Below are 10,704 nucleotides of genomic sequence, written 5' to 3' on the forward strand. Positions count from 1 at the left end.
ATACCTTAAACACAAGTACATAGATCGTCCATATATTTGTTAAATTAAGAAATCTTTATATTTTTGGATTTTCATTGTTTTAAGAGTAGTATGTGCTGTGATATCAACTACAAAATTTTCTATCTTTTAACGTAACTCTTTTATTTTAATTCGTTAATTTTCGTACAGAAATTTCTACTTTGTTGTAATAATCTCCATTTATCGTTCAATTTTTGTAACTTTTTTTTGCGATTAGATACAGCTAGAATAGGAATACGTGCGTTATGCCAAAATGTTAGTACGGAGTCAATCACACTTCTAAAACTTTCAAGACGTTGAACATGAATTTTATAGAAGAGGAGTTGAAGTACTTGCTTCATTGAACGCAACCTTGCTATAAAGATTTCACTTTCACATTTTCCTATTAAAAATACATTATTACTATCGGTTCGAAGCCTCCTTGGAAATGATGCTGATTGCGAAGATGAAACGGAATTCATCTCCAAAGAATTATCAATCCAGCTCAGAAAATCGTTCAATCTCTTTTTCACTGTCAATTTGACAGTCAATAAACAGTTATAGCAATAGGCAATTTCTTTTGTAAGCATATCACAAAAGAACAACAGGCTTATTTTAAAAATAACATATGAAACAACAACACTGCTAGCTTATTTATTCCCACTTCTTTGAAATCGCTAACTAATAAGCAACTCAAATCGCATGGTTGCCAAGACTAAAAATTCGTCTATTGTGAACGACTTTTGGTACCCACGAAATTTCCAGTTAATTGTCAACGAATGATTTCGTTAATTATTCGTTTTTCGTGTCGTCATTGTTCGTAACAAATACATTACTGTTTCTATTTATTATTTTACTGTTAAAAGGCATGAAAATGTATATTTTATTCACAATCATGTAAAAATATATTCTTACCAATATTCTTACCAATAATTAAAAAGAATTATTATTCATTTTCGAAATTTTATGTTGAAATTTTATTATGTGTTTTGCATATATAAACCTAGCAAAATTTCCATTTGTCCAGAGTTGCCACCGGAAGTAGTGATTATTTTATTTGTTCTATTGCGACATGTTTGCAACAGAAAAGGCCTAATGTAATTCAATCACTACAAGTTTGTATCTAATATTGAATAGGATAAATTTATTAAATTAATATGCAAGCTGATCAGCTCATCAACTCTTCAAATGATTAACTTTTATTCAACAAATTTAATTTGTTTTTCAATTTAATTTAATTTTTCGATTTTTAAGCCAAAAATCGAGCCCAAACCACAATTTTTTTAAATTGAATAATTGAAAACATTTTATTAAACTTTCCAAGATTGCAGATACAGGCTGGGCATTGCCACTTGTGCTCTCTATTCAATATGAAATATTAATTTTGAAAGTAAACTTGCTTTAAGAAAGGTAGAGTAGAACATTGCTCTAAACAATGCTTTTGGTTACGCCCATGTCTATTAAACATGATAATAACATCTTAACAATATTTATAAAGATCTAACTGATTTAATAAAAAAAAATTAAATGAAGTTTTTTGGTAAAATTTTATTATTCACTACTTAATTCTATACATACATTCTTTAAAAAAAAAAGGAACCTCTAAATAAGGAAACAAATTCCTTTACCAATTACTACGGAAACTGTACACTGTAGATAAATAATACTTGAATTGTGCAGATATTAAAACTAATAAATAAATAAATTCTATTTTCTAAATTTATGAGTATAACTATCACAATAAACCGTCTCTATAGAAAAAACTGAACTGTACTATAAAATTAATTTTAAAAAATTAAGTACTCGTGTTTTTAGGTTCACACATCTCTTCATAAGTACCATCCGGCAAAACAGCCTTAGTAAGCTTAATAAGTTTTTTCAATGGGCATTGAAATTCGCAACCAGGTACGGTTAGTCTTTTAACTGGTTTGTTTGGATCATATTTATAATAAATCTGTAAATAGAATATAATTGATTTATAAAAAATAGAATAATTTTATATTACAACAGCAAACTTACTTCAACATAATATTCTTCGGTGTCTAAATCCTTATGCAATTCAAATAATGCCATTGCTGAAAAACGTGGAAATGCACGTTTCCATACATTCATAGTTGCTAATACGTTAGTAAGAGTCCAATCATGTGCACCATACATGAAGAATTTACGATCTTTTGGTACAAGTTCACCTCTTGCTTTACTTTGCCACTCGTTAAACATTTTCTGAACAAATGGACCACCCTTTAATTTACGCAATTCAGGCGTGTAAGCATTGTAAACATAAGTTTGCTCAGCCATAAATCTTAATTTTTCTGGATAGTATTTTTTAGTCCATGCCGGTAATTTTAAGCCATATGCTTCCTGTAAAATATATTAATAGTAACTATATATATCATTTATATAATTAATTGTTAATAATTTACCTGAGCTTGTAATATTACAAAAATAGTGTTTACATCATCGGCAGTAGTAATATTGGTACCAGTTATTTCGGACAACTCATCGAATAAACTTTGACTTTCCGCATGTTCTGCAGCTACTTCAGGTAATTGTAATGCCTCTTGAAAAGCTTGATCGTATCGTGGGCAAGGTACTTGCATTCTTAGCCACTTTAAAAATATATGAAAAACAGTTATAAATTTTTTATATTTTAAATTAATTTATGTTAAATAATTACAATATCATCCTTCTCAGGTAATGAGTATATTGGTATTGGTTGCCAATTTAACTTAGTATTCCATTCCATTAGAGAATTCTTTGGTGGAAACATTGCCGCAAAGAGTGTAGCTAAGGTCATATGAGTACGCCCAGAAACAGTAGCTTGTGCATATAATAACTGAAAAAAATTATTTAATATTATTTATTTGTTATTATAACAAACAAAATAATTAAATTCTTACGTCATTGAAGAAATAAGGACCTAACTCATTCTTGTAACGCATTCGTAACCAATTTCCCAATTTGTAAAGTTCGGCCTTAGCATTCTGTTAAATAAAATAACATTTATGATTAATTAAATCAAATGATTATTTTGGTTAATATTTTGTTTACATTTGTCAACTGCCCCCAGCCATAAGGATAATATGTATTATTGCGATAGGGATCGTTGGGATATGTATTCACTGGAGTTCGCGGCCCATGACGCATTATCTGCAAAAAATTAAAAAAATTTTTGTGTCTTGTTTAATTTCATTGTTATAAGATAAATATAATTTCAATAAATACAAACTATTTTGCTACTGTATTCTTCAGTTAATTTTTTGTTATTTATTGCAATATTCTCAAAATAAATATTTATATATTTTAATTTTTATACAATATTGGTTTTAAAAACCTATAATTTTTAAGCTAATTCCATCAAACTACTTAATGAATGCGATTTCACATTCATTCAATAAGAGTAATTTACATACTTACATTACTTCCAATATTTTAGGTTTTATAGAATTTTTAATTACTAAATTATATAGTGAATTATACCATTGATTTAAATAAACATATCTCTGACACATGGTAACAAAATATAAATAATGTGTGAAATATTATAGTTAAGAGTAGTTTACACATTATAGAACAATATTGACTGTTAATCGCAAAGTAAATTTTTTTTATTTATAAATACTAATAACAATTCTGAATTTGAAAAAAAACTGAAGCGCTCTTAAAGGTGCATTTAAGTTTAAATAATTTCAAATAATGTCTTACGCAAATAAATATACATAAAATATGAATATATATTTAAATCATATAATTGTTGAAGTGAATGACAAAATTCGGGTTTTAATATAAAATTTATAATTACTATTAAAACAACAAACAATTGTAAGATAAAATGTATTATAATTGCAGTAATCTGTAGTAGGTCCTTCTGGTTCCGATAGTCATCTGCTATTGTTTATCGGTATTTGTATCATATTTCATATTAAAACTATTAATTATATTATTGCAGTATATACCTATGTATATGATTATTTAAATAACACAATTAGGATATCTTATACAGATATTTTCATATGTTTTTTATTAATTAATGTAATCAAATCAAAATTGGCTATTATTAAAAAAACCACTCTTCACTCTTCTTTAATTTCGAAATATATAACTTGTTATTGAGTTTTAATTTACTTTTAATTAAAAAAATTTACAACTTGAAGCAAATCAAAATAATTGAAAATAAATTTAGAAAAATCCCCAGCATATAGTCTTATTACTCAAATTTGTAACTATTTATGGAATTTAAAACCTAGTAATTTATTATAATGGTTATTGTAACAACTTCTTTTAGCAATTGAACAAAAACTGTCTATGCGTATTTTCCAATTATATTTGGTTTTAAAGAATAATCACTTGTATTTTTCTAAGCAGAACTATTAAAACGTTGATTACTAATGCACATATAAATCTAATAGAATTAAATACATCAATTTTATGTATGAAAAATATGTTGAATACTTAATATCTGTATAGTAATCCCAAAATCGTATATTAAAATTGCACTTATCAACTTTCTCAACAAGGAACCAACTTTAATTTGTATAATTAATAATAAGGAATATAAACTGTAATATAATATAACAAAATATTGAACACTAAATAATAAATATAAAATTGAAATGAATTTTTTAGAATTTATAAAAAAATAATTTTTCTACTGATCCAATTAATATTACCAATTTAATTAATATACATTATATATGATGAATTCAAAATTTATTATTAATTATTTATATATTGATAAATCATTTTTCAAATTTACCATATAGTAATTTTATAAGAAATTTATAAGAATATACAAATTTATTTTAAGAAATTTACACATTAAAATATAATACATTTTTAACTCTATCTATCTGCTATCAAAATAATTTAGAAAATATCTTTTTAAAAAAGTTGCATATAATATCTATAAATAAATATTTTTGAATAAATAAATATATTTGATTGTTAATGCAATTAAGCTATAAATTTTGTTCTAAACTTCTATTTTTATAAGAGGATAATTAATATCACTTTTAAATTGATTAAATTTGTTCTTTTTAATTTTAAACTGACAAAAATAATAACTTTGATTTAATTTTAATTTATAAAAATGATAAGTTATATTATAAATTATAAAAATTTTTTTCTACTTGAATTTAAAAATTAAATTTTTAATTTTAAGCTGACAGTTATATTAATTTCATTATTATTTTAAATTCTGTTCCTATATTACGATAATTATTAACACTATTAAAATGTTTAAAGCTATTAATTTTAATTTTAAACTGATTTTTGAATTTAAAATTTTTTTTTTTTAAATATTAAATATTAATTCATTTTATATTTTGTATTTTTCAAACTCTCTATCAACGTCAGGATAATTAATAACAGCTTTAAAATATTCAAAGTGATTTTTAATTAATTAATTAAAAGAAACTAATTTGAATTTATATATAATTTAAAATAAAATATAGTTTTAGTGATTTCTATTTCTGTACTAATATAATTACTAACATATTTAAACTTTTTAATTTAATTAACTTTCATTTTAAAATGACAAACTTTATCATTTCAATTTGGTTTCAAATTAAAAATTTTGAATGACATTTTCATTTCATTTTTTAACATAAAAAATACTTTTTTCAAATTAACAAAAAAACTAGAATATTTTATAATCGAATTATATTTATTTATGTCAATGAAACAATATATCAAACTTTTAATTTTAAGCTTTTTGATACGCAGAATTATTCTGCAGTAAATATAAATTTCCAGACCACAATATTTCACATTTTTCAAAAACTTATAAACTTTTTAATCGTTAAAATTTCTAAACACATTCAAATAGTTAACATATATAGAGCACCACCAACACTTTTTAAAATTTATATATTAAACATTTATGAAAATCTCACAAAAAAATTTTACAAATAGCATAAAAATTATTACCATATGCACAAGTTGTAAAGTTGAATTTTTCCCGGCATTAGAAGAAGCGGATGATGGATAACTATAAACTGCATTCACGTTAAAAATTGCAAAAAAGCAAAATATGGCAAGCGGCACGCGAGACCCCATGTTTCTGAATGAACTGAACGGTGTTTAATGACTGCAATACCAGAATTGGTCGAGCTTTTAACCTCAGCGAGTTTAGACAACTAGACAAATTTCCGACTATAGCAACGCGTCACACTCTACAGATAAACTATTAGCTAAACGCGAATTACTTAGATAAATACGGTGTTTAGTCTGGTAAACCCGATTGAAAATGTCGGCGTAACTAAATTTTTGATGGCTTTTGTTCTAAATAGAAGCTAACTGCTTGCATTATTTTTTTAATAACATTTAATTGGGATTTACTACATTATTTATTGGTTCACACAATTTTCTGAATTAATCAAAGTATTACAATGAATAATTAATCTGCATAATAATTACCTGGAATTTATATAAATAGGTTATTGAAAGTTTTTACATTATTAATAGAAGTGTGTAATCTAATAAATGAATGAAATTTTTATTAAGAATAAATAGGAATTCACTAATAGGAATTTACGCATATGCTTCGTCTAAGGTGATGACTGTAACATATTCACAATTTACTCTGATATACTTTTTTTAAAAAAAAGAAAAAGAAATCCCAACAACATTTATTTTTTTTTTTTAATTATTTTAATTAATTGATTTTTTGGCCAACCATACAGCTGTTTCTTAAATCTTTATCTTCAAATATTTTAAGTTTTCAAAAAAACGCGAATAGATCGTGATAGAACAAGCTTTAAAATGTGGTACCGTACAGAGATGCTTAAATAACTCCGTAAATATTTCTAAACCAAATTTGTTTTACTAAATAATATAAAATTTAACATCTGTTAAAAATTTTTTTTGATTTTCTTTGAGCTGCTTAATCTAAAATTGAAAAATAATCTATGCGCAGCCATGGAGATATAAACAAAAAACGATTTCTCGTAGTGTATTAAAACTTTTAATATTTAATTTAGAAATCTACTTTAAATATCAAATAAAATAAAAATAATATGGGAGTTCTGTAATCAAAATAATGATGTAATCAAAATCGGGAACTTATTAATATTTGTTGTATAATACTAAAATATTTCTCATTTTTATTTTATAATCTGCCCACAGATTTTTTTCAATAATTCATAATGTTTCTGGCATTCCATTGTGTTCCGGTAAAATAATTATGTTTTGTTATGGTATATATACCATCAAACGGAATCCTTTTTTTCCAAAGAATTATCCATTCAGTTCAGTAAATCGTTCAATCTCTTTTTCACTGTCAATTTGACAGTCAATAAACAGTTATAGCAATAGGCAATTTCTTTTGTAAGCATATCACAAAAGAACAACAGGCTTATTTTAAAAATAACATATGAAACAACAACACTGCTAGCTTATTTATTCCCACTTCTTTGAAATCGCTAACTAATAAGCAACTCAAATCGCATGGTTGCCAAGACTAAAAATTCATCTATTGTGAACGACTTTTGGTACCCACGAAATTTCCAGTTAACTGTCAACGAATGATTTCGTTAATTATTCGTTTTTCGTGTCGTCATTGTTCGTAACAAATACGTTACTGTTTCTATTTATTATTTTACTGTTAAAAGGCATGAAAATGTATATTTTATTCACAATCATGTAAAAATATATTCTTACCAATATTCTTACCAATAATTAAAAAGAATTATTATTCATTTTCGAAATTTTATGTTGAAATTTTATTATGTGTTTTGCATATATAAACCTAGCAAAATTTCCATTTGTCCAGAGTTGCCACCGGAAGTAGTGATTATTTTATTTGTTCTATTGCGACATGTTTGCAACAGAAAAGGCCTAATGTAATTCAATCACTACAAGTTTGTATCTAATATTGAATAGGATAAATTTATTAAATTAATATGCAAGCTGATCAGCTCATCAACTCTTCAAATGATTAACTTTTATTCAACAAATTTAATTTGTTTTTCAATTTAATTTAATTTTTCGATTTTTAAGCCAAAAATCGAGCCCAAACCACAATTTTTTTAAATTGAATAATTGAAAACATTTTATTAAACTTTCCAAGATTGCAGATACAGGCTGGGCATTGCCACTTGTGCTCTCTATTCAATATGAAATATTAATTTTGAAAGTAAACTTGCTTTAAGAAAGGTAAAGTAGAACATTGCTCTAAACAATGCTTTTGGTTACGCCCATGTCTATTAAACATGATAATAACATCTTAACAATATTTATAAAGATCTAACTGATTTAATAAAAAAAAATTAAATGAAGTTTTTTGGTAAAATTTTATTATTCACTACTTAATTCTATACATACATTCTTTAAAAAAAAAAGAACCTCTAAATAAGGAAACAAATTCCTTTACCAATTACTACGGAAACTGTACACTGTAGATAAATAATACTTGAATTGTGCAGATATTAAAACTAATAAATAAATAAATTCTATTTTCTAAATTTATGAGTATAACTATCACAATAAACCGTCTCTATAGAAAAAACTGAACTGTACTATAAAATTAATTTTAAAAAATTAAGTACTCGTGTTTTTAGGTTCACACATCTCTTCATAAGTACCATCCGGCAAAACAGCCTTAGTAAGCTTAATAAGTTTTTTCAATGGGCATTGAAATTCGCAACCAGGTACGGTTAGTCTTTTAACTGGTTTGTTTGGATCATATTTATAATAAATCTGTAAATAGAATATAATTGATTTATAAAAAATAGAATAATTTTATATTACAACAGCAAACTTACTTCAACATAATATTCTTCGGTGTCTAAATCCTTATGCAATTCAAATAATGCCATTGCTGAAAAACGTGGAAATGCACGTTTCCATACATTCATAGTTGCTAATACGTTAGTAAGAGTCCAATCATGTGCACCATACATGAAGAATTTACGATCTTTTGGTACAAGTTCACCTCTTGCTTTACTTTGCCACTCGTTAAACATTTTCTGAACAAATGGACCACCCTTTAATTTACGCAATTCAGGCGTGTAAGCATTGTAAACATAAGTTTGCTCAGCCATAAATCTTAATTTTTCTGGATAGTATTTTTTAGTCCATGCCGGTAATTTTAAGCCATATGCTTCCTGTAAAATATATTAATAGTAACTATATATATCATTTATATAATTAATTGTTAATAATTTACCTGAGCTTGTAATATTACAAAAATAGTGTTTACATCATCGGCAGTAGTAATATTGGTACCAGTTATTTCGGACAACTCATCGAATAAACTTTGACTTTCCGCATGTTCTGCAGCTACTTCAGGTAATTGTAATGCCTCTTGAAAAGCTTGATCGTATCGTGGGCAAGGTACTTGCATTCTTAGCCACTTTAAAAATATATGAAAAACAGTTATAAATTTTTTATATTTTAAATTAATTTATGTTAAATAATTACAATATCATCCTTCTCAGGTAATGAGTATATTGGTATTGGTTGCCAATTTAACTTAGTATTCCATTCCATTAGAGAATTCTTTGGTGGAAACATTGCCGCAAAGAGTGTAGCTAAGGTCATATGAGTACGCCCAGAAACAGTAGCTTGTGCATATAATAACTGAAAAAAATTATTTAATATTATTTATTTGTTATTATAACAAACAAAATAATTAAATTCTTACGTCATTGAAGAAATAAGGACCTAACTCATTCTTGTAACGCATTCGTAACCAATTTCCCAATTTGTAAAGTTCGGCCTTAGCATTCTGTTAAATAAAATAACATTTATGATTAATTAAATCAAATGATTATTTTGGTTAATATTTTGTTTACATTTGTCAACTGCCCCCAGCCATAAGGATAATATGTATTATTGCGATAGGGATCGTTGGGATATGTATTCACTGGAGTTCGCGGCCCATGACGCATTATCTGCAAAAAATTAAAAAAATTTTTGTGTCTTGTTTAATTTCATTGTTATAAGATAAATATAATTTCAATAAATACAAACTATTTTGCTACTGTATTCTTCAGTTAATTTTTTGTTATTTATTGCAATATTCTCAAAATAAATATTTATATATTTTAATTTTTATACAATATTGGTTTTAAAAACCTATAATTTTTAAGCTAATTCCATCAAACTACTTAATGAATGCGATTTCACATTCATTCAATAAGAGTAATTTACATACTTACATTACTTCCAATATTTTAGGTTTTATAGAATTTTTAATTACTAAATTATATAGTGAATTATACCATTGATTTAAATAAACATATCTCTGACACATGGTAACAAAATATAAATAATGTGTGAAATATTATAGTTAAGAGTAGTTTACACATTATAGAACAATATTGACTGTTAATCGCAAAGTAAATTTTTTTTATTTATAAATACTAATAACAATTCTGAATTTGAAAAAAAACTGAAGCGCTCTTAAAGGTGCATTTAAGTTTAAATAATTTCAAATAATGTCTTACGCAAATAAATATACATAAAATATGAATATATATTTAAATCATATAATTGTTGAAGTGAATGACAAAATTCGGGTTTTAATATAAAATTTATAATTACTATTAAAACAACAAACAATTGTAAGATAAAATGTATTATAATTGCAGTAATCTGTAGTAGGTCCTTCTGGTTCCGATAGTCATCTGCTATTGTTTATCGGTATTTGTATCATATTTCATATTAAAACTATTAATTATATTATTGCAGTATATACCTATGTAT

General features: G+C 25.2%; 2 protein-coding genes across 2 annotated transcripts; both read right to left on the reverse strand.

Moving 5' to 3' along the window:
* Window positions 1-1,590: 1,590 nt before the first annotated feature.
* LOC119663836 (venom acid phosphatase Acph-1-like) lies at window positions 1,591-6,108 on the reverse strand. Its single transcript, XM_038073437.1, has 7 exons — window positions 5,926-6,108; window positions 3,049-3,147; window positions 2,898-2,981; window positions 2,675-2,833; window positions 2,421-2,606; window positions 2,017-2,358; window positions 1,591-1,951 (listed from the first exon to the last, which is right to left on the reverse strand). The coding sequence occupies exons 1-7, from the start codon at window positions 6,052-6,054 to the stop codon at window positions 1,793-1,795; spliced, it is 1,158 nt and encodes a 385-aa protein (XP_037929365.1). The 5' UTR covers window positions 6,055-6,108; the 3' UTR covers window positions 1,591-1,792.
* Window positions 6,109-8,360: 2,252 nt separating this feature from the next.
* LOC119663837 (venom acid phosphatase Acph-1-like) lies at window positions 8,361-9,890 on the reverse strand (the record flags this gene model as incomplete). The annotated part of the gene is made up of 6 exons (XM_038073438.1): window positions 8,361-8,694; window positions 8,760-9,101; window positions 9,164-9,349; window positions 9,418-9,576; window positions 9,641-9,724; window positions 9,792-9,890. Coding segments are annotated over 6 exons (1,029 nt in total), but the record flags the coding sequence as incomplete, so codon positions are not given.
* Between the last annotated feature and the right edge of the window lie 814 nt (window positions 9,891-10,704).

The sequence above is a fragment of the Teleopsis dalmanni genome, unplaced genomic scaffold (assembly GCF_002237135.1).
Source record: "Teleopsis dalmanni isolate 2A unplaced genomic scaffold, ASM223713v2 unscaffolded_contig_0974, whole genome shotgun sequence".
Lineage (NCBI taxonomy): Eukaryota > Metazoa > Arthropoda > Insecta > Diptera > Diopsidae > Teleopsis > Teleopsis dalmanni.